The 24,614-nt window shown below is 43.7% G+C and overlaps 1 protein-coding gene across 1 annotated transcript in view; it reads left to right on the top strand.

The window, feature by feature from the left end:
- Positions 1 to 2,423: 2,423 nt before the first annotated feature.
- Positions 2,424 to 24,614, top strand: part of tmem184c (transmembrane protein 184C) — a 51,522-nt gene continuing 29,331 nt past the window's right edge. Inside the window, exons 1-5 of the mRNA XM_087975102.1 lie at positions 2,424 to 2,788; positions 6,583 to 6,713; positions 6,825 to 6,861; positions 13,047 to 13,252; positions 18,041 to 18,115. Coding sequence (XP_087831228.1) covers positions 2,672 to 2,788; positions 6,583 to 6,713; positions 6,825 to 6,861; positions 13,047 to 13,252; positions 18,041 to 18,115 — 566 coding nt within the window. The 5' untranslated portion in view covers positions 2,424 to 2,671. The remainder of the gene's footprint in view (positions 2,789 to 6,582; positions 6,714 to 6,824; positions 6,862 to 13,046; positions 13,253 to 18,040; positions 18,116 to 24,614) is intronic.

The following is a 24,614-nucleotide window of genomic DNA, read 5'->3' as shown; positions in this document are numbered from 1 at the left end:
TGGGGATGGGGTGGATTGGGGATGGGGTGGAGTTGGGGATGATGGGGTGGAATTGGGGATGGGGTGGATTGGGGATGGGAGTGGAGTTGGGGATGATGGGGGTGGAGTTGGGGATGGGAGTGGAGTTGGTGATGATGGGGGTGGAGTTGGGGATGATGGGGGTGGAGTTGGGGATGGGGTGGAGCTTGGGATGGGGAGTGGATCTTGATGTGTGGTTTGGAGCTGGGGGTGGGGGTTGGAGCTGGGGGTGGGGGTTGGAGCTGGGGGGGTGGTGTTGGGGATGGGTGGTGGAGTTGGGGATGATGGGTGGAGTTGGGGAGGGGGTGGAGTTGGGAGTGTGGGTGGAGTTGGGGATGATGGGTGGAGTTGTGGATAATGGGGAGGAGTTTGGGATGGGGTGGAGTTGAGGACGATGGGGGTGGAGTTGGGGATGATGGGTGGAATTGGGAATGGGGGGTGGAGTTGGAGATGATGGGTGGAATTGGGGATGAGGGTGGAGTTGGGGGTGGGGGAGGAGTTGGGGATGATGGGCGGAATTGGGGTGGGGAGTGGAGTTGGGGATGGGGTGGAGTTGGGGATGATGGGGGTGGAATTGGGGATGGGGTGGAGCTTGGGGTGGGGAGTGGATCTTGGTGTGGGGTTTGGAGCTGGGGGTGTGGGTTGGAGTTGGGGATGGGGTTTGGAGCGGGGGACGGATGGTGGATTGGGGATGGGGTGGAGTTGGGGATAATGGGGGTGGAGTTGGGGATGGGGTGGATTGGGGATGGGGTGGAGTTGGGGATGGTTTGGAGTTGGGGATGATGGGGTGGAGTTGAGGATGATGGGGTGGAGTTGGGGATGGTTTGGAGTTGGGGATGATGGGGTGGAGTTGAGGATGATGGGGTGGAGTTGGGGATGGTTTGGAGTTGGGGATGATGGGGTGGAGTTGAGGATGATGGGGTGGAGTTGGGGATGGTTTGGAGTTGGGGATGATGGGGTGGAGTTGAGGATGATGGGGTGGAGTTGGGGATGGTTTGGAGTTGGGGATGATGGGGTGGAGTTGAGGATGATGGGGTGGAGTTGGGGATGGTTTGGAGTTGGGGATGATGGGGTGGAGTTGAGGATGATGGGGTGGAGTTGGGGATGGTTTGGAGTTGGGGATGATGGGGGTGGATTGGGGATGGGGTGGGGAGTGGATCTTGGTGTGGGGTTTGGAGCTGGGATGGGGTTTGGAGCAGGAGATGGGGAGTGGAGTTGGCGGATGGGGGAGTTGAGGGTGGGGTTTGGAGCTGAGGGTGGAGGTTGGGGATGGGGTTAGGGGTGGGGTTTGGGATTGGGGGCGGAGCTGGGGGTGTGGTTTGGGGTTGGGGGCGGGGTTTGGGATTGGGGGCGGAGCTGGGGGTGGAGCTCGAGCTCTCACCTGGCCCCTGACGTAAGCGATTCGCTCCCCGGACCACTCCAGGTGACCACTTCCGGTGGGTGGTACCACGTGATTGACCGAAGGCCTAGACAATCCGCGGGGAATGATGGCGCACGTGACCGTGGTGTACCAATAGGAGTGGGGCATGGGCGGGGCCTGTCTGGGGTTGGGCCTGGGGCCTGAGGGGAGTGTTTACACCGCGGCGCCGGTTTATCCGTCACCCCCGGGGAGGGTGTACAGTGATCGGGGCAGCACGATCGGCGCTGGCACTGCCCCTGCTCACACCGAGCGGCTGGAACCGAGAGCGGGCTCTCTCAGAGAACCGGGCCGTTTGCGCAGCGGACACAGGGAGCTGGCTGCAGCCGGCAGCACCACAGTCCGACCCGCATCGGGCAGGAGGCAGGGGGCAGGGTGCCCATTGCAGTGAGAGGGTCCAGGGGGCAGGGTGCCCATTGCAGTGAGGGTGTCCAGGGGGCAGGGTGCCCATTGCAGTGAGGGTGTCCAGGGGGCAGGGTGCCCATTGCAGTGAGGGTGTCCAGGGGGCAGGGTGCCCATTGCAGTGAGGGTGTCCAGGGGGCAGGGTGCCCATTGCAGTGAGGGTGTCCAGGGGGCAGGGTGCCCATTGCAGTGAGGGTGTCCAGGGGGCAGGGTGCCCATTGCAGTGAGGGTGTCCAGGGGGCAGGGTGCCCATTGCAGTGAGGGTGTCCAGGGGGCAGGGTGCCCATTGCAGTGAGGGTGTCCAGGGGGCAGGGTGCCCATTGCAGTGAGGGTGTCCAGGGGGCAGGGTGCCCATTGCAGTGAGGGTGTCCAGGGGGCAGGGTGCCCATTGCAGTGAGGGTGTCCAGGGGGCAGGGTGCCCATTGCAGTGAGAGGGTCCAGGGGGCAGGGTGCCCATTGCAGTGAGGGTGTCCAGGGGGCAGGGTGCCCATTGCAGTGAGGGTGTCCAGGGGGCAGGGTGTCCAGGGGGCAGGGTGCCCATTGCAGTGAGGGTGTCCAGGGGGCAGGGTGCCCATTGCAGTGAGGGTGTCCGGGGGGGGGGCAGGGTGCCGAAAGGAACAGGTCTCTCATCATATGATCTGTCCAGGAGATGGAATATCCCTTGTTGTGTGTTAATTGTACTGAGATTCCAGTTTATTTCGAGGATATGTGATGACATCCATTACTTTTTTATACTTGGGGAAAGTGTACAATTGGGTTACCTATCGCAGATCTAGTAGGATCTGACCAACTGAAGTACATTGGGTGAGGGAGTTACACTTGTATCCTCGAATCATGCCATGCACTTGTGGCAACTGGAGACGGTGGATCCGGCCTTTGGTGGTATTCCTGTACCTTGTAGGTGTTGTGGTTGCTGTTCCTCTCTGTGTGTGGGAGCTGCGAAAATCTGAGGTATCATAACAATCTTGTTCTCTTTCACTGTGAGGCAGTTCTGTTTTTGAAAGGTGAAATGTACAAGTAGGAAGCCTTCACCGGATAGCATCGTTTGTTATTTTAATTTGCACATGTGGAAACTCCTGCAGGCAAATGTACTGTTCTTGTTTTAGAATATCATAGTTTTCTTTAAATTATTTTAAAATTTCCTTTGTACTAATGGATCTTCTGGAACATTGGTCGTGTTAAATTGGAGACTCCACTTCCTTTCATAGCTGAGTATTTTTCTCTTAATGATGTGTTTACATTACATTACAGTGTGGAAACAGGCCCTTCGGCCCAACAAGTCCACACTGCCCCGCCGAAGCGCAACCCACCCATACCCCTACATTTACCCCTTACCTAACACTACAGACAATTTAGCATGGCCAATTCACCTGACCTGCACATCTTCTATTACACTTTTTTTGTCTAATCCTTTAGATAGAAGTTAGTGTAGTGGTGAAGACAGTATTCTGTGAAGTTGACTCTTGAATGCTAGACCTGGGAGTAACAGATAGTAGATACATTTTGAGCTGCAGATCATAAGCTGGGAAGAGATCCAGGAATAATTTATTTTCTCCTTTTTTATGAAAGCAAGTTGTGGAGAGATGGAAATCAGGTCAAGGATAGGAGAGGGGGAGGTGATAATTGACAGAAAGAAAAGCATTGGCACTTTGGCTGTGAAGCAGCAAGGTGGAGACATAAAGAGCTAAGAGTATGTAAGATATACATGGTAATAGGAAAGGGTAAGGAGCAGGAAGAATCATGCTCATTTTTGGGATTGAGTTTGATGGAAAAGAAATGAGAATTGGGAAGGGGCAGATACATATTCATGAGTTGGGAAACTGGAGAAGAGTGTATGTTTGGATTTCAACATGGAAGGAAGGGACATTCTAAATGGTGCACAATTGGAAAGGGCAAGAAGGCCGTCTGGAAACACGTTTTCTCCTGCAAAGCCAATTTAGGAAAGTTCCATTATTTAAATAATGGTGACTGAGAATTGCAGCATAGTTATAACATAGAAGGAAGGAAGTTCAATCTATCGACTTTCTTGGGGCTAGGGGTTGTAATTTATCAAATGTTACTCCCATGGCCTTCCAAATGCTTTCACTTAAGTTGTATTTTGAAAGCCACAACTGAGTCTGCCTATATCACCCTTTCAAGCAGTGTATTGTCACTGTGTGGGGGGAGAAAATTTTCCTTCGTGGCACCTTTTGCAAAAGAACCAATCAGATCAAATCTCAGTCCTTTGGTTCTTGACCCCCCTGTTGTTGGGACAGTTTCTCTTTTACCTATCTAGACCTCTCATGACCTTTTGCATCCAAGTTGAATCCCCGCTGTATCCAGGTTTATAACTCCATCATCTTCAGTGTATCAAAACATATGAAGTTCCTCATCTATGTAACAATTCTCAGTCTTTCCTGCACACTATCTAAACTTTTTGCGTCCTTCCTGAAGTTCAGTGGCCAAAATTGAATGTAGTATTCCAATTGAGGTCAAACCTGCCTTTTTAGAAAATTCTTTATAATTGGCTTGCTGTTATACGGTATTCTGTGACACTAATAACAAATCTTTGGGTTGTCTGTCATTTTAACTGCTTTCTGAGCATGTCATGCCATCTTCCAACAATTTGTGCATACATATCCTACTCCCCTTTAGAAATGTATCCTTTGTGTTGCCACTGTTTCTTTCTTCAACTGCAATGCATCAGTTTGCACCTCTGTTCATTAAATTTCATTTGAATACCTTGAATAACATAAAATACTATGGCTTTTGGAGGTCTGAAGCAAACATAGAAAACTAGAGAAACTCGGGCGTGACAGCATGTGGAGTGAGAAATATTGAGTCCAGAAAGACGTTTCTTCTGAACAACCACCTTCAGTTATACCAGACTCAATATTAACTCATGTATGGAAATTGTCTTCTACTCCAAAGTCACAATCGTTATTGAATTGAATTGAATTGAATTGAATTTATTGTCACGTGTACTGAGACACAGTGAAAAGCTTTGTCTTGGGAGCAATACAGGCAGATCAGAGTTAAATAGCATAGATAAGTAGATAATAGGTAAACAGCAGCAACACAAAAACACAGGTACAAGCGAATGTTAAGAGTTTGTGAGTCCCTTCAGTATTCAAACAACAGTAGGGTAGAAACTGTTACGAAACCGGCTGGTGTGTGTGTTCAGGCTTCTGTACCTTCTCCCCGATGGTAGAGGTTGTAGAAAAACATTGCCAGGGTGGGATGGATCTTTGAGAGTGCTGGTGGCCTTTCCTTTACAGCAGGCCTGGTAGATGGATTCTGTAGATGGGAGGTAGGCCTTTTTGATTGTCCGGGCCGAGTTCATCACTCTCTGTAACCGTTCCTCAATCCTGAATGGTACAGTTGCCATACCAGATAGTGATACATCCAGACAGAACGCTCTCAATGGTGCACCTATAAAAGTTGGTAAGGGTATTCGCCGTCATGCCAGATTTCCTCAGCTGCCTGAGGAAGAAGAGACGTTGTTGGGCCTTTGTAACCAGTGCATCCGCATGAAGAGTCCAAGAAAGCTTGTTGTGGATAACTACTCCCAGAAGCTTGACACTGTCCATTCATTCCACTTCTGTGCTGTTAATGTGTAGGGGGGCATGAGTAACATCCCGCCGAAAGTCAATAATGAGTTTCTTGGTTTTGCCAGCATTGAGAGCGAGGTTGTTCTCAGTGCACCATTTTTCCAGGTTTTCCACCTCCCGTCTATAGTCTGTTTTGTCGCCATCTGAGATTTGACCAACTATGGTGGTGTCACCAGTGAACTTGTAAATGTCTGGTGGAACTCAGGAACAGCATTGTTCCAAATGCAGATTCTTGGAGAACCCTACTGTGCATGTCCCTCCAATTCAGGAAAGAATCATTCATTGCTACCTTTTTGCTTTTTTGTGATTCAATCAATTTTGCCTCCATACCTCCAATGTCCCTTTTATTCCATGAATTTCAAATTTGTTATTGTAGCACTTCTCAAACCTCTTAGAGGTTCATGGCCATCTCATAAAGTTCCTCACTGTTGACTACCAATTATGTTACCTCATCAATAAACTCAATCCAATCGGGGCCGCACAGTGGCTCAGTGGTTGGCACTGCTGCCTCACAGCGCCAGGGACCTGGGTTCGATTCCAGCCTCAGATGACTGTGTGGAGTTTGTACATTCTCCCCGTGTGTGCCTAGGTTTCCTCTGGGTGCTCCAGTTTCCTCCCACAGTCCAAAGATGTACAGGTTAGGTGAATTGGCCGTAGTGTTCAGGGATGTGTAGGTTAGGTGCATAAATCAGAGGTAAAACGTAGAATTATAGGGTAGGGGATAGGTCTGGGTGGGTTACTCTTTGGAGGGTCAGCGTGGATTTGTTGGGCCAGAGGGTCTGTTTCCACACTGTAGAGATTCTATGATTAATCAAATGGGGGGTAAGAATATGTCATTGAAAACGTTAACAAAGTGTGTAGGCATAAATTCAAACTGTCAGTATTTTAGCAGTTATTAATTCAACAGTAATATGCCCACTTAACATAGCAATTTGTCTGATGTACCGTATTCAACTGCCAGCCACAATAATATAGTTGGATAGTGCTAGGAAAGATCTTCTTGTAATGCGGTCATTGTTAGTTTCAAAAATAAATGTCTTTCTGACCATTTGACTAAACCAGATTTTACTGTGGCTTAATTGCAGTAACAAAACTGCAACTTTAATACATTACTTTGTTTCCACGAAAGTTTTGTTTCTTTTTTTTTAAATGCAGGTGGGAACTCACAATAAAGCGTGGTTCACTGCCGGAATTTTTGTGTTTATGACAATTCCAATATCACTTTGGGGTATCTTGCAGCACCTAGTGCATTACACTCAGCCAGAATTACAGAAACCAATAATAAGGTATTTATCGTATCTTTTGCTTTTAAAGTTAATCAACTTTTCATGTAAAAAGAAATCTGTAAATGCAAACTATTTAGAAATCATAATTTACTGTCAATTTTCTGACTACAGGATCCTATGGATGGTTCCCATTTACAGTTTAGACAGTGTAAGTTGATTTTACAGTTATTCATAACTTGTGTTGTTATGGAACACTAAATTAAATTATATTTTCACATACCAGACAATTACTGACTTGTGGAGTGTCTCGTACCACGGAAAACGTTACTGTAATGTCTCCCTCATATCAGGAGTGCAGAGTTAGGAGGCAAAGTTTCAAAATAAAGGATCTCCCCCATTTATGACAGAAATGAAAAAGAATTTCTTCTTTGGAGTTATTAGTATTTGCTGTTCTCTTCCCCAGGGTGCGTTCAGAGGTTAAATCATTGAATCATTAAGGCTGAGTTCAACAGGGTTTTGATCACCAAGGGAGATGAGAGTTTCTGGTCCAGGCAGGAAAGTGGAGTTAAGGCCACAATCCAGTCTGCCAAATGGCCCACACCACCTATATCTTATGTTCTTGGTCCTTGTATTGTAGTTGCTGACGGAGTAGCTGTTTCTTCTATTTTCATTATTCACATCTGTTTTATGGGTCCGTATATTCACCTGCTAACTGGAAAGGTGATGGTTTGAGGTTACCCAGAGATGAAGGACATGTTTGCTCTGGCCCGCTTGTGCTGTAGTGATAATGTCCCTGCCTTTGGACCAAGAGGTCTCAGTTCAAGTCCCACGTGGTCTAGAAGTGTGTAATACCTGAACAAATTGATTAGAAAGTAAGTGAATTTTTTTTTTTAAATGCTGTGTGTAAAGACCTAATAATTATGTTTAAGAAATTGATACCGTCATGACTTGGGGAGCATGCTGGAAATCAAGTCCTGCCATTCCTACGGTTGTCACATTATTTCTATTCTAGAAGAAATATGCAAAACGCCCAAACTACTATTTGTTTTTAGATAAGAATTGGTAGGAAGCATGGACCAACTGTACTTCTGCATAGACTTCTGAACTTAGCAAGAATCTCATTAGATTCCAGTCAGGAGTGAACAATAAACTCTACAAATTAAAACTCAACTCTTTCTAAATCCCACCTTGTGCACATGCAAATAAACATTATAAATGTGGACGGGGAGGAGAGAGAGCACATGTTCAGAGGGAAATCTGGAAAAACAGGTTCTGTAGTGTTTATTCCCAAAACCTATTTGTTTAGTTCTTGCTTGTCTGAGGTTTCTCTCTTAATTCCAAATAGTTTCATTGGTTTGCTGGAGGCATGGCGTGGCTATTTCACTTTTCTTTTAAAGGTTTCTGATATATCCAGTTGAAAGTCACAATTTGGACCATCTACTGCACAACAGATATGCTGGTTTTCCTTAGTTTTAATGTGCCTTGCTAAGAGAGCCAAGAGTATTGGTTGCTGTGGGTCTGCTAGTTTCTTTTCTAAAGCTTTGTTTTTTGTTGCACAGCCCAGCTGTTCAGTTACCTGACAACCAATCGAGTTGTTGGCAGGCAGAGGACCTTTTGTCATCGGTTTGTGAACTGAGAACCAATTATCAGTCAGCTTCACTTGTAATGGAGCAGCCACACAAATGAGGCTTACACCGTTATCAAATTCCTTGCATTCAAAGCAAGCAATCATTCTTGTAAATCCTTGGTTTAATACAGTTCTTTCTCATTTCAGTTCACAGCTTTTAAAAAAATATATAAAAAGACAGTTTTGATAATAGCATTAAAGAAAGACATGAATTTAGCTCTGTGGATTCTTTTACTGATTTCAACCCAAGATCTCACAAACAATCAGCCCAGAGTAACCTGCATTTTAATATGTAACCACATCCATGTGGTCTCATCACCGATTACTGTGGAAAGATCCCTGAATTAAAAATTTGAGAGTTTTGGGCATAATTGAAACAAAATAAAACAGCTACGTTTTATTATTCCCCATTTGGAGAACTCAATGTAGCTCCCTTTAATGTTGCAGCATACATATGAGCATTTCTTCAATGGTTAAGTTTGAAAGTGACCCGATGTACACATCTAACCTTTTATAGTACAGTGTATATGATAGATAGAACTGAGATAAAATCATTGGGTGTGCTGAAGTAATATTTTCTTTGTGATCATTCAATAACACTCTGTGTAGTTTTCATCAACGAATTAAATGTTTGACATTTATAAGGCATTTTTTTTAAAAAACCCTGATTAGAAATCAATGTGATCAGAGTGTAGCCAATAACCCAGAAACTGGATATGAATGTGTCACAAAGAGTTGATAAAATATAAGACCAGCAGAAACATGTTAATATTTGTTGCAGCTGGTATCCTTAGGCATAGCCGTTATTTGTATCAACTGAAGTGAAAGCTAACTCATGACTGTACTTCACAAACCGCAATAAACAGGAAGTGCGCCTGGTCATCTTTATAAAGCATTTCTATTCTGGTAATTATAGATATTTTATTACCATATCAAATTCTTGAATAGTGTCCTGAGCGCGCACACTTCTAAACCATGAATCTTAACATTCCGGTAGAAATTCCGAGGTCAATTTACAGGAATTTGTTTGTCAGAATGGAAAATCCGGCACTGCCCCCTCTCAGGCTCTTTCTCCCTATTTTAGTTATCGAGATCATTGAAGAATTAACAAAACAGGCTAACCTTTATTTAAAAAAAAATTAAATTTTGGTCTTTGTCATGTAATATTGTGTGTCTGTATTGCTATGGTACACACAAATTATTCAATCATTCAGTTAGATTATAGCTGCTGTGTATCTGTGCTACATATTCATACGTCGAGGAGACAGGACGCCTTCTCGCACATCAGGGACACAGGATACGTTCTCGCAGATCATTTCAGAGAACATGTCTGGGACACCAGCACCCACCAACCCCATCGCCCCGTGGCTGAATACTTCAATTCCCCCTCCCACTCCATCAAGGACATGCAGGTCCTGGGCCGCCTCCACTGCCAAACCCTTACCACCCGTCGCCAGGAGGAGGAACACCTCATATTCTGCCTTGGGACCCTGCAACCACATGGGATAAATGTGGATTTCAACAGCTTCCTCATTTCCCCTCCCCCCCCCCCCCCCCCCCCCCCACATTATCCCAGTCCCAAGCCTCCAACTCGGCACTGCCCTGTCGACCTGTCCATCACTCCCCCTCTGACCTATCACCTTCTCCCTCACCTTCATCCACCTATCACTTTCTCAGCTACCAACCCCATCCCCCCTCCCACTTATCTCTCAGCCCTGGCCCACAAGCCTCATTCCTAATGAAGGGCTTATACCCGAAATGTTGATTCTCCTGCTGCTTGGATGGTACCTGATGTATTGTGCTTTTCCAGCACCACACTCTCGATCTCTGGTTCCTATCCCTTAATATCCATATCCAGGAAAAATCTGTCAATCCCAATTGACCTAACATCTGTTTGGGGTATGTGTTGCATGTTTACTCTTTTTTTAGTGATTAAAAATGCTTCTTGCTTTTGATCTGAAAACCCTTGGCTCTAAATTTAATCATTTTACCCACTTGTTCAGGATTGTGATATCAGAGGAATTCCAATGATTTCATTGCAGCAAATCGCATCCTGTTACCACTTCAAAGGCTTAATGTGAAGTTGCACATGTTTGTTGATTTCCAAGTGCTGCAATAAAGAGTGGTAACACTACAGGAAAGAAAATAATACTTTCACGTGAAGACAGCTGTGTATTCTCATATATACAGTTTAAAAAAAATTCATCACCAGTGTTAAGAGAGTCAAAGATTGTGGTGCTGGAAAAGCGCAGCCAGGCAGACAGCATCTGAGGCGCAGCAGAGTTGAGGTTTCGAGCGTTCAGTCTACTTACATGTAATTGCCAAAGCCCAGACTCTAAAGATCTTAGGAAAAAAAAGACATCTTTGAAGTATGGATGCTAAAATCTATGTTTAAAATTCAAAATACAGACTATAAGTGCTTGAAATTACAAGATCAAAATGAACAAAGTGACACCCAGTAAAGAAAATGCCAATTTTTTTAGCCACTTTGTCAGAGCTTAAAAAACTACGACAATCTGTTGTACAACATAAAGCGGAGGGCCACAGAAAGATGATCAACCTCGATGTAATTGCATGATAGATGTTTTTGAGCAGTTGCCAATAACTCACACAGCATATATGAGGATGGCACAAAACTGATCAGCGTGACAGGAGATCTCCTGGTTGGAGTAGTTCCAGCTGGGGCCGCAGCACATCTTCCAAACTTAACTGTCTACCTTAGAGAGATTTAGCAGCAGTTCAACTACTCTGTTCCTTTCAGCTACGTGTCCTTACCTTAATTCATTAGAACTTTGAATCCTTGCAGTGTGGAAACAGGCCATTCAGCCCATGCCAACCCTCTGAAAGGCATTGCACCCAGCTCCACCCCCTACCCTAGCCTTGTAATTCCCATGGCTAGCCTGCACATCTTTGGGAGGAAACCAGAACACCTAATGGAAACCCACGCACACACGGGGAAAATGTGCAAACTTCACGCACAAGTAACCCGTTGGTGGAATTGAACCCAGGTCCCTGGTGCTGTGAAGCAGCAGTGCTAACCACTGTGTCACCTTATTCTTCCCGTTTGTTTAATCATCAGATTTATCTAGACGTAGTCCTTTGTGAAAACCACTCAGTTCTTCGAAAGATCTTTTGGAACAAAGATAACCTGTGCCTTATTTTCTCTGTAACTGCTGTCTTGAACAATCCCCACCCCCACCAGCAGATGTAAGGAGACCATAGGAAACTTTAAAGCAGTGACAGAGCATCTGTTCAGCTGACTTTAGCATGCTCTCAAATAAAAACAGAAGTTGCTGCAAAAGCTCATCAGGTCTGGCAGCATCTGTAAACAGAAAGCTGCTGCCAGAGCGACTGAGCTTTTCCAGCAACTTCTGTTTTTGTTTCAGATTTACAGCATTTGCAGTTCTTTCAGTTTTTATTCGGCATTCTCATTTTCCTTTTGCCTAAAAAGATTTTGCAAATTTAACCCCACAACCTTACCCCTAAAAAGATACATTTTTCTAGTGTCTCTCACATCTCATTCAAGCCCCATCTCGGAGCTTCTTGTTAACAAATTTAGCTCCTGATTTTTTTTGGTTTAAACTCTCTCTTTTCATTAAAACTGTTGATTCTGTTTTCCCTCCTGCTCAAACTTGTAGATAACATTGTAAATGATTTGCTGCTGTTGACATTTGTGTCCTTCGTTTTAAAAAACGATCTTTATCACCTCTTCAAAATCTTATCAACACTCATAGACTCTAACCTCCCTTTCCCCTCACGTTCTTAATCATGTGACCTCCAGAATCCATCTTAATGTTCATGTTTAAATCTTTTCAGTTAATGTTTTGGCCCAAATCAAAGCACTAAAGACCAAGGTGCAGTGTCTGTTTGCTTTAAAGGTTGTAGAGAGGTAGTTTGCAACATTATCTCCCTGTAATACTTCTATTCTCCAGTTCAGTAACAACACCCTGTTGCTTACAATCTAGTTTTGGAGGCCATCTATTCACCTATACTGACCTGATGTCAGTTTATTTGTCTGATTTTAGTTGAGCTGTGTGTTCCCCAGTTTATAAATTAAAATAACTAAAGCCATCGTTTCTGACCCCTGTATTTTATTCTAAGTCCTGACGCCCGGTCGCTCTGTGGTGGTAACATTTAGTTGAACTCGACTGTAAACTAACTTGATGGCCTACTGAACGCAGAGCTGAGCTTCCTACTTTATCTTCACTATTCACCCCCTGCCGTTCAGAGTCCATCTGCTACCACGGACATTGTTTATGAGCCTCGAACCTCTGTTTAAGCTTTTCTGGTCTCTTGTGATTCTGTCTTTAACTTTCTTCAGTGAAACAGGCCTCCAAGAAGGTTAAGTTCCTTCAACTTATGCCGTAGTGCAGCAACATTCTAGTGTAGCATAATTGTGCATCTGAAGTGCTGTAACCCACAGGGCTATGTACCAAGCGGTGAAAATTGGGATTAGGCTGGAAATTGTTGTGGCCACTGCAGTCTCAGAGTTGTATGGCCTGTTGTGCTGTAAGTATTCTATGTATCGAAGATGTCCACACAGAAGATGATTGGTATGTACTGCATGTTCCCTGTTGGATTTGTGATGGGCTCCTTCTTTCTTTTAATACTTTGCTTTGGTGTTTGGGGTGGCCTTTTTTGAATAAAGATACCATTCAGAATGCTGGATTAGGCAACAGTTGAACTCCAGAAGTTGATCCGAAATTTGTGTAGCATGTCAGTGTTTAATTACTTATTTTCACATGGTATCACTCTTTACTTAACAGTGGATAGCCTTGAAGTATCCTCATATCGCAATATACGTCGATACGTGTCGAGAATGCTATGAAGCATATGTCATCTATAACTTCATGATCTTCCTACTGAACTATTTGACATATCAGCACCCAAATTTAGTGATTCTGCTTGAAGCTAAAGATCAACAGAAACATCTACCTCCTCTCTGCTGCTGCCCCTCTTGGCACATGGGCGAGTAAGTAATAATGTTCAAGTGTTCATGCTTTGTTCAAATGCAACTAATTTTCCTGCAGAGGTTTAAGCTGTTTTACATGATTTAAACATAAAGTGCTTGCTCCTGACCTGTGTTAATGGCTGCACCTGCTTCGAAATATTGGCTTTTATCCTTTTCAACTATTTAGGTTTAATCCAAAACTTTGATCCTTGCAATATTTTAAAATATGTAACAACTTACCAGTTTACGAGAGGCCTCTATTAATCATACAGTCATAGAGACATACAGCATGGAAACAGACCTTTCGGCCCAACCTGTCCATGCTGACCAGATATCCCAACCCAATCTAGTCCCACCTGCCAGCACCCGGCCCATATCCCTCCAAACCCTTCCTATTCATATACCCATCCATATGCCTTTTAAATGTTGTAAAGTACCATAATCTCACATTTATCCACATTACATTTCATCTGTTGTGCATTTGCCCATTAAATCAATTTGTCCAAATCACACTGTCCCCACACTGTTCCCATCCAGCTTTGCCATCTGCAAATATTACACTTAGTTCCCTCGTCTAAATCATTGAGTCGCTGGGATTCAGGCACTGCTCGCCGTAGTGCTACACTAGTCACAGCAGGCTGCATGAAAAAATACTGTTTGCTCCTCCTCACTGTTTCCTGTCTGCTGGCCAGTTCTCTATCCATGTCAGTATACTATCTCCAACCTTGCATGTGGGACCTTATCCAAAGACTTCTGAAATTCCAATTCAGTCAAGTCCACAGTTTCTCCTTTATCAGTACTACTAGTTGCATCCTCTTAAAATTCGATCATAATTTAACGTCTGTAAACCCCTGCTGAATCTGTCTGATCCTGTCACTCCTTTCCACATGGTATGCTATTAAAATTTTAACTCCAGCAATTTCCCTACTAATGTCAGGATATTCAGTCTGTAGTTCTTTGTTTCCCTTCTCTCTGTTTATTTTTAATGTAGATTTCATGCTACTATCCTCCATCCATAAGAGCTGTTCCAGAATCTGTAGGATCTTAAAAGATGACCAGTAATGCATCTATTATTTCTCAGGACACTTATTAATTATGTTGGGATATATTATTAGGTCCTAGAGATTCATAGGCCTTTAATTCCATCAATTTTTCCAACACCATTTCTTTACTAGTACTGATTTCCTTCAGTTCCTCACTATACCCTGTTTCCCCCACATTTTAGGGGTGCTTTTTGTGTCTGTCTTGTTCAGTATTATAACTTCCCCCTTTCCTGACAGTATGGGACCTAGAAGTGTTTAGTAACCTTTTTCTCAATACGATTGGAGGTTTCTACAGGCGATGAAGCAGGAATGGAGACAGCTATTGATACCTATGTTGAAATAGGCTCTCTTTGTGATCAACCGCTTATTTAAGGGTCAAGTATGATAACCTTGCAAATGGTCTGATCCAGCCTCAGACATTGGCCAGGAATAGGATTGGAGTCTGTTACTGGGGAATGCTCTATGTGGTGGGAATTAATACAACAAATTAGATTTTCCCAACGTTTTCATGTGATGTGTTAGATGAGGCAGACATTTGTGTGTTTATCTCCAAATGTGAGCATGTAATCTGAGATCACAGGTGACCCATTTCAAAGAAAAACTGGTGAGTTTTCCCATTGTTCTTCCCAACCATTATCACTTTAAAATAAAAACACACGATTTAGATTTTATTTCATTTCATTTTTGGGGGGGATCTTGTTCCACAAAAATTAACTGTATTACTTCCCATGGTATGAGGATGACTATGCTTCACAACTAAATATGAACCAGAGTGAAAGTCACTTTTTATAGAGACTATTTTTTTGACAACTTCAAATTAGTAGATTTAGGAGGTTTGTCACTAATTGAATGTCAGTACGGTAGTTATACAGTTGAGAAGATATCTTTTTATCTTAAAAATAGGATCCTTGGATTTGTGCAAAGAGCACAAAACCTATCAACACCTGTCCAGCCTCATCAGGAGTGTTTTTTCAATTCTAGGTATCTCATCTTTTCGGAAAGATGACAAGGCTTCAAAGAGTGTAGAGGGTATTTGCTGCAGTGGTGCCATAGATGAGAGACTTTGTAACATTAAGTGACTGAAAGCTCAAAGTTGTTTTCTTGAAAACCAGGAAAGGTTGAGAGGAGGTGGAGAGTAGTGTTAAAATTATGACCTGTTTTGATTGTGTAAATTAAGAGACACTGATAAGTGAAGGTGAAAAATGCAAGATAATTGGCAAATGAATCAGAGGCAATGAGAATAAAGTAAGCTATAAGATATGATGTGGAATACAATGCGTCAAGAAATGATGTAGCAAATTCAATTGCAGCCCTCAAAAAGCTCGACCAGTAAATTTTTGAAGAGTGAAGGGAAAGAAGCAGGATTGGAGACCACTTGCAGAGCTCTTCCAAAGTGCTAATGCAGACACAATGAATGTCCGAATTATGTAGGCGTACCCTGTGGGAAGCTAGGGGAGTGGTTGCTGGGCCTCTTGCTGAGATATTTGTATCATCGATAGTCACGGGTGAGATGCCGGTAGACTGGAGGTTGGCTAACATGGTGCCACTGTTTAAGAAGGATGGTAAGGACAAGCCAGAGAACTATAGTGAGCCTGACGTCGGTGGTGGTCAGGTTGTTGGAGGGAATTCTGAGGGACAGGATGTACATGTATTTGGAAAGGCAAGAACTGATTAGGGATCGTCAACATGGCTTTGTGCGTGGGAAATCATGTCTCACAAACTTGATTGAGTTTTTTGAAGAAGTTACAAAGAGGATTAATGAGGGCAGAGCAGTAGATGTGATCTATACGGACTTTAGTAAAGTGTTCGACAAGGTTCCCATGGGAGACTGGTTAGCAAGGTTAGATCTCATGGAATACAGGGACAACTAGCCATTTGGATACAGAACTGGCTCAAAGGTAGATGACATGGTGGTGATGGAGGGTTGCTTTTCAGATTGGAGGCCTGTGACCAATGGAGTGCCACAAGGATCAGTGCTGAGTCCACTACTTTTCATTATTGATATTAATGATTTGGATGTGAACTTAAGAGGTATAGTTAATAAATTTGCAGATGACACCAAAATTGGAGGTATAGTGGACAGTGAAGAAGGTTACCTCTGTCTTCTGGGGAGCATTAGAGGCTGAGGGGTGACCTTTTAGAGGTTTATAAAATCATGAGAGGCATGGATAGGATAAATATACAAAGTCCCTCTCCAGAACTAGAGGGTATAGGTTTAGGGTGAGAGGGGCAAGATATAAAAGGGACCTAAGTGGTAACTGTTTCACGCAGAGGATGGTACATGTATGGAATGAGCTGCCGGAGGAAGTGGTGGAGGCTGGTACAATTGCAACATTTAAGAGGCATTTGGATGGGTATATGAATAGGAAGGGTTTAGAGGGATATGGGCCAGGTGCTGGCAAGTGGGACTAGATTGAGTTGGGATTTCTGGTCGGCATGGATGGGTTGGACCGAAGGGTCTGTTTCCATGCTGTACATCTCTATGTTGGAAATGTGTTGCTGGAAAAGCGCAGCAGGTCAGGCAGCATCTAGGGAACAGGAGAATCGACGTTTCGGGCATTAGCCCATCTCTATGACTCTATGTTGAGCTGGGATGTGGTCTTGCAAATTTCTGTAAATATTGTTAGTTGTTCTTATCGGTTATTCTAACATAATTTTGCATCATACCTGAGATATCAATGTCGGTGCCTTAAGGTCGTAAGTGTTCGGTTTCCAAAAATTCAACATGAATAGCTGATGGTGATTTGGCATTTTTGAATTTTTGTTTATCTTTTCCAGATACTTAGCAATGCGTTGTTTGCAATCTGGCTTACAGATTTGTTTTTTAAAACACAAAAATTTTAATCCTTGTGCATTATTTGTACTTCTAGATTGCCTTACGTCCTCGTCTTAAAAACAAGATGCTTTGAATCCTGGGAATCTGAAATTAAGAGAAAATGATGGAAATTCTTAATAGGCTAGGTGCCATTTGTGATAAAAGAAGCAGATTTAACTATTCACATTCTGTACCTTGTATCAGATTAAAACTTGCTATCTGTCAACAGCCCATAATCTAAACCTAAGACAGGACTTGCTGGATGTATTTGGCAGATCTGCAGTATCTCTGAAGAGAAAGCAGACTTAACACTTCCAATGACCCTTCTTCAGGAGTCTGATTCTAGTTCTGAAGGAGAGTCAATACATTAACTCTGGTCACCTCTGTGCAGAGAAAGCAGATCTGCTGAGTTTCTCCAGCAATTTCTGTTTTTGTTGCAGACTTACAGCATTTGCAATTCTTTGTTTTATCCCCTAATCTAATATAGCTGGTTCTTAGATTTTTTTCATTGCTCTGAACTGCCATTTTGACCTGAAGACAATCTGTGCCTAGACCTATAAATAATACATCATTGAGAAATATCCTGTATTTGATCTGAAGTAGTGTCCTGTTGTATACTTTCTGTTGTTCATTAGTTCCATACACAGGAAAAAAAAATAATTTGTGTATCTTATTCATAAGAAATAAGGCACTTGTGGATTATATAATAACAACCTTTGTTGCATTTTAACTGGCTCATGCTATAGATGTAAGTGTCTAAGAATGACAACAATTACATTTTCAATTTTCAGGTTTCACTTTTATTCAGAATGCTAATGTTACTATGTTTCACTGTCGTTTCACTGAAATATTCATTAGCATTTCCTATTACTTCCTGTTTCAGAACCTTCTAACTATTGTTACATGTGTATGCTAATTGTGGTAACTCTGGCTTGTGTTTTCTTTTGGCAGGGTGTTGCTGTTCAGATGCAAGCTTGGAGTTTTGCAGTACACTGTTGTTAGACCATTTACAACCATAATTGCATTGTAAGTAACATTGTTTCAGAGTATTAAGTGCAAACATACCAGTTCTGAGGGGCTCCAACATTTGCAACCATCAGTATTTTCTACAATCTCTTAACATGCTGCATTTAATTGCTCAGAGTATTGTCTCTTTATTAGGGGTAACTAATGCAGGTTGCCTATTTGGCTCAGCATCACTGTTTTTGCCTTTGTACAACCGTCCCATCTCTGCCCGAGCCACCCAACTTTAATCTTTCTACCTTTTCGGTCTACTGCACAGCTCCAGCTGAACACACCAATTCATGGAACATTGTTTTCATTTTCATATTCTTAAGAGATTAATTATTCCTCCTGTTTTCTTAGTAAATTCTACTGAGCCACATAAAACTTAATCCATTGTCTTTCCTATAACCTTGGGTTACAGAAAGCATCACATCACAAACCCCTTTCATGTTGAAACCACAAGTCCCAGCAGAAGAGGGTAGAACAGTGGATGTAGTGTACATGGATTTTAGTAAGGCATTTGATAAGGTAGGCTTATGAGGAAAGTCAGGAGGCATGGGATAGTGGGAAATTTGGCCAGTTGGATAGAAAACTGGCTAACCAGTCGAAGTCAGAGAGTGGTGGTAGATGGTAAATATTCATCCTGGAGCCCAGTTACAAGTGGAGTTCCGCAGGGATCAGTTCTGGGTCCTCTGCTGTTTGTAATTTTTATTAATGACTTGGAAGAGGGAGTCGAAGGATGGGTCAGTAAATTTGGAGATGATACGAAGATTGGTGGAGTTGTGGATAGTGAGGAGGGCTGTTGTTGGCTGCAAAGGGACTTAGATATGATGCAGAGCTGGGCTGAGGAGTGGCAGATGGAGTTCAACCCTGCCAAGTGTGAGGTTGTCCATTTTGGAAGGACAAATAAGAATGCGGAATACAGGGTTAACGGTAGGGTTCTCAGCAAGGTGGAGGAGCAGAGGAATCTTGGGGTCTATGTTCATAGATCTTTGAAAGTTGCCACTCAGGTGGATAGAGCTTGTAAGAAGGCCTATGATGTATTAGCGTTCATTAGCAGAGGGATTGAATTCAAGAGTCGTGAAGTGATGTTGCAGCTGTACAGGACCTTGGTTAGGCCACATTTGGAGTACTGTGTGCAGTTCTGGTCGCCTCATTTTAGGAAAGATGTGGAAGTTTTGGAGAGGGTGCAGAGGAGATTTACCAGGATGTTGCCTGGAATGGAGAATAGGTCGTACGAGGATAGGTTGAGAGTGCTAGGCTTTTTCTCATTGGAACGGCGAAGGATGAGGGGTGACTTGATAGAGGTTTATAAGATGATCAGGGGAATAGATAGAGTAGACAGTCAGAGACTTTTTCCCCAGGTACAACAGTGTGTTACAAGGGGACATAAATTTAAGGTGAAGGGTGGAAGGTATAGGGGGGGGTGTCTTTACCCAGAGAGTGGTGGGGGCATGGAATGCGCTGCCTGTGGGTGTGGCAGAGTCAGAATCATTGGTGACCTTTAAGCGGCAATTGGATAGGTACATGGATGGGTGCTTAAGCTAGGACAAATGTTCGGCACAACATCGTGGGCCGAAGGGCCTGTTCTGTGCTGTATTGTTCTATGTTCTGTGTAAGAGATTCAGTCGATGGTGCTTCTCAGCAAAGCTTTTTTTTTTCCTTGTTCAAGTGTATAACCAATTCCCTTTTAAAAGTGACGATTGAAATTGTTTCCATTGTTCTTCGAAGCCATGCATTCCTGCTCACACATCATTGTATTTTTTTTAATGCCTCATCTTCCCTCAATGGATTTGGGGTACTGTGCACAGCACTGATCCCCTTTAATTGTTGTTGCTTGTGAAGATGTTTCGGAGAACATTTAACTCAACTCAACTCCAGGGATGGCGGCTTATCTTACGAATTAAGGGTGAAAAAGTTAGGCTTTATGCGCTTTGAAGTTCAGAAGGAGACAAGATTTTACTGAAATTTGCAAGATCATGAGGATAGGGTGGATAGCTGATGGATGTTTCTGCATCTGAGATTAAAATAGGGAAAATTTGTCGAAAAGTAAGGGGTCTCTCCCTTTTAAGAAAGATGAAAATTTGTTTTTCTGTCACGAGTGAGGAATTCTTCTCCCCAGCACACAGTGGCGATTTGGTCTTTAAATTTACTCAAGGCCGAGTTAGAATTTTGGGAGGCAATTTGGTGTAAGATTTAGGGGGATCATGTGGGAAAAGTGGAGCTCCGACCACAAGAAGACCAGTTGTGATTTTACAAACACTTAGAACAGGGCCAAATGGGCTGCTCCCTACCCCTGCCCCCGTTTAATGATTGCTCCACACGATAAAACTGGGCTGAGTCAGCATGGCTTTGTCAATGGGAGGTCATAACCCATGAATCTGTTCAAGTCTTTTGAGGACATAAGGGGCAGGTTAGATAGAGAGCCAGTGGACATTATTGGTTTGGGTTTTCAGAATGAAAATCTTTGACATGAAGCCGCACAGGAGACTGTTAAATAAGAGCCCATAGGGTTAGGGGCAAATTACTGGTGTCGATAGAGGATTGACAGACTGGCAGAAGGCAGTGTGAAGAGTGAAAAGGGTCTTTTTCAGGATGGCTGATGATTAGAGGAGTTCCACAAGGGTCCATGTAGGTACCATAACTATTCATGTTGTACATAACAATCTGGATGAAGGAACTGAGGACATTGTTGCTCAGTTTGCAGATGACCTAAAGGCAGGGGAACAGGTGGTGTCGAAGAAGCAGGAAGGCTGAAGAAAGGGTTTGGAAAGGAGAGTGGCCAAAGAAGTGGTAGATGGAATAAAATGTGGGAAAGTGTGAGGTCATGCACTCTGGTACAAAGAATAGAGGTGTAGTCGATGGTAACTAAATAGAGTCAGAGAGATGTACAGCATGGAAACAGACCCCTCGGTCCAACCTGTCCATGCCGACCAGATATCCCAACCCAATCTAGTCCCACCTGCCAGCACCCGGCCCATATCCCTCCAAAGCCTTCCTATTCATATACCCATCCAGATGCCTTTTAAATGTTGCAATTGTGCTAGCCTCCACCACTTCCTCTGGCAGCTCATTCCATACACACACCACCCTCTGCGTGAAAAAGTTGCCCCTTAGGTCTCTTTTATATCTTTCCCCTCTCACCCTAAACCTATGCCCTCTAGTTCTGGACTCCCCCACCCCAGGGAAAAGACTTTGCCTATTTACCCTATCCGTGCCCCTCATAATTTTATAAACCTCTGTAAGGTCACCCCTCAGCCTCCGACGCTCCAGGGAAAACAGCCCCAGCCTGTTCAGCCTCTCCCTATAGCTCAAATCCTCCAACCCTGGCAACATCCTTGTAAATCTTTTCTGAACCCTTTCCAGTTTCACAACATCTTTCCGATAGGAAGGAGACCAGAATTGCACGCAATATTCCAACAGTGGCCTGTACAGCCGCAACATGACCTCCCAACTCCTGTACTCAATACTCTGACCAATAAAGGAAAGCATACCAAACGCTGCCTTCACTATCCTATCTACCTGCAACTCCACTCTCAAGGAGCTATGAACCTGCACTCCAAGGTCTCTTTGTTCAGCAACACTCCCTAGGACCTTACCATTAAGTGTATAAGTCCTGCTAAGATTTGCTTTCCCAAAATGCAGCACCTCGCATTTATCTGAATTAAACTCCATCTATCACTTCTCAGCCCATTGGCCTATCTGGTCCAGATCCTGTTGTAATCTGAGATAACCCTCTTCGCTGTCCACTACACCTCCAATTTTGGTGTCATCTGCAAACTTACTAACTGTACCTCTTATGCTCTCATCCAAATCATTTATGTCAATAACGAAAAGTAGAGGACCCAGCACCGATCCTTGTGGCACTCCACTGGTCACAGGCCTACAGTCTGAAAAATAACCCTCCACCATCACCCTCTGTCTTCTACCTTTGAGCCAGTTCTGTATCCAAATGGCTAGTTCTCCCTGTATTCCATGAGATCTAACCTTGCTAATCAGTCTCCCATGGGGAACCTTGTCGAACGCCTTATTGAAGTCCATATGGATCACATCTACTGCTCTGCCCTCATCAATTTTCTTTGTTACTTCTTCAAAAAACTCAATCAGGTTTGTGAGACATGATTTCCCACGCACAAAGTCATAGTGACTACCCCTAATCAGTCCTTGCCTTTCCAAATACGTGAGGAGAAAGTGAGGTCTGAGAAGGGCTTATGCCCGAAACGTCGATTCTCCTGTTCCCTGGATGCTGCCTGACCTGCTGCGCTTTTCCAGCAACACATTTTCCAGCCCTTTCCAAATACGTGTACATCCTGTCCCTCAGAGTTCCCTCCAACAACTTTCCCACCACTGAGGTCAGACTCACTGGTCTATAGTTCCCTGGCTTGTCTTTACCGCCCTTCTTAAACAGTGGCACCATGTTTGCCAACTGCCAGTCTTCCGGCACCTCAGCTGTGACTATCGATGATACAAATATCTCAACAAGAGGCCCAGCAATCACTTCTCTAGCTTCCCACAGAGTTCTCGGGTACACCTGATCAGGTCCTGGGGATGTATCCACTTTTAACTGTTTCAAGACATCCAGCACTTCCTTCTCTGTAATCTGGACATTTTGCAAGATGTCACCATTTATTTCCCTACAGTTTATATCTTCCATATCCTTTTCCACAGTAAATGCTGATGCAGAATATTCATTTAACATCTCCCCCATTTTCTGCGGCTCCACACAAAGGCCGCATTGCTGATCTTTGAGTAGCCCTATTCTCTCCCTCGTTACCCTTTTGTCCTTAATATATTTGTAAAAACCCTTTGGATTCTCCTTAATTCTATTTGCCAAAGCTATCTCATGTCCCCTTTTTGCCCTCCTGATTTCCCTCTTAAGTGTACTCCTACTTTCTTTATACTCTTCCAAGGATTCACTCGATCTATCCTGCCTATACCTGACATATGCTTCCTACTTTTTCTTAACCAAACCCTCAATTTCTTTAGTCATCCAGCATTCCCTATACCTACCAGTCTTCTCTTTCACCCTGACAGGAATATACTTTCTCTGGATTTTTGTTATCTCATTTCTGAAGGCTTCCCATTTTCCAGCCGTCCCTTTACCTGCAAACATCTGCCTCCAATCAGCTTTTGAAAGTTCTTGCCTAATACTGTCAAAATTGGCCTTTCTGCAATTTAGAAATTCAACTTTTAGATCTGGTCTATCCTTTCCCATCACGATTTTCAAATGAATAGAATTATGGTCACTGGCCCCAAAGTGCTCCCCGACTGACACCTCAGTCACCTGCCCTGCCTTATTTCCTAAGAGTAGGTCACGTTTTGCAGCTTCTCTAGTAGGTACATCCACATATTGAATCAGAAAATTGTCTTGTACACACTTAAGAAATTCCTCTCCATCGAAACCTTAAACACTATGGCAGTCCCAGTCGATGTTTGGAAAGTTAAAATCCCCTACCATAACCACCGTATTATTATTACAGATAGCTGAGATCTCCTTACTAGTTTGTTTCTCAATTTCCCTCTGACTATTAGTGGGTCTATAATACAATCCCAATAAGGTGATCATCCTTTCTTATTTCTCAGTTCCACCCAAATAACTTCCCTGGATGTATTTCTGGGAATATCCTCCCTCAGCACAGCTATAATGCTATCCCTTATCAAAAATGCCACTCCCCCTCCTCTCTTGCCTCCCTTTCTATCCTTCCTGTAGCATTTGTATCCTGGAACATTAAGCTGCCAGTCCTGCCCATCCCTGAGCCGTGTTTCTGTAATTGCTATGATATCCCAGTCCCATGTTCCTAACCATGCCCTGAGTTCATCTGCCTTCCCTGTTCGGCCCCTTGCATTGAAATAAATGCAGTTTAATTTATTAGTCCTACCTTGTCCCTGCCTGCCCTGACTGTTTGACTCACTTCTGTTCTCAACTGTACCAGTCTCAGATTGATCTTTTTCCTCACTATCTCCCTGGGTCCCCCCCCCCACCTTACTAGTTTAATTCCTCCCAAGCATTTCTAGCAAATCTCCCTGCCAGTATATTAGTCCCCTTCCAACTTAGGTGCAAACCGTCCTTCTTGTACAAGTCACTTCTACCCCAAAAGAGATTCCAATGATCCAAAAATGTGAATCCTTCTCCCATACACCAGCTCCTCAGCCATGCATTCATCTGATCTATCCTCCTATTCCTGCCCTCACTAGCTTGTAGCACTGGGAGTAATCCAGATATTACTACCCTTGAGGACCTTTTTAAATTTCTGCCTAACTCTCTGTAATCTCCCTTTAGAATCTCAATCTTTTCCCTTCCAATGTCGTTGGTTCCAATGTGGACAATGACCTCCTGCTGGCCCCTCTCCCCCGTGAGAACATTCTACACACTCTCTGAGACATCCTTGATCCTGGCACCAGGGAAACAACACACCATTCTGATTTTTCTCTGCTGGCCACAGAAACGTCTGTCTGTACCTCTGACTACAGAATCCCCTAACACAATTGATCTCTTGGAAGCCGACGTACCCCTTGTTGA

The sequence above is a fragment of the Chiloscyllium plagiosum genome, unplaced genomic scaffold, assembly GCF_037043375.1.
Source record: "Chiloscyllium plagiosum isolate Xiang-an unplaced genomic scaffold, Cpla_swu_hap1 HiC_scaffold_1, whole genome shotgun sequence".
Classification (NCBI taxonomy): Eukaryota; Metazoa; Chordata; class Chondrichthyes; order Orectolobiformes; family Hemiscylliidae; genus Chiloscyllium; species Chiloscyllium plagiosum.
This window is presented reverse-complemented; position numbering and strand designations above follow the sequence as displayed.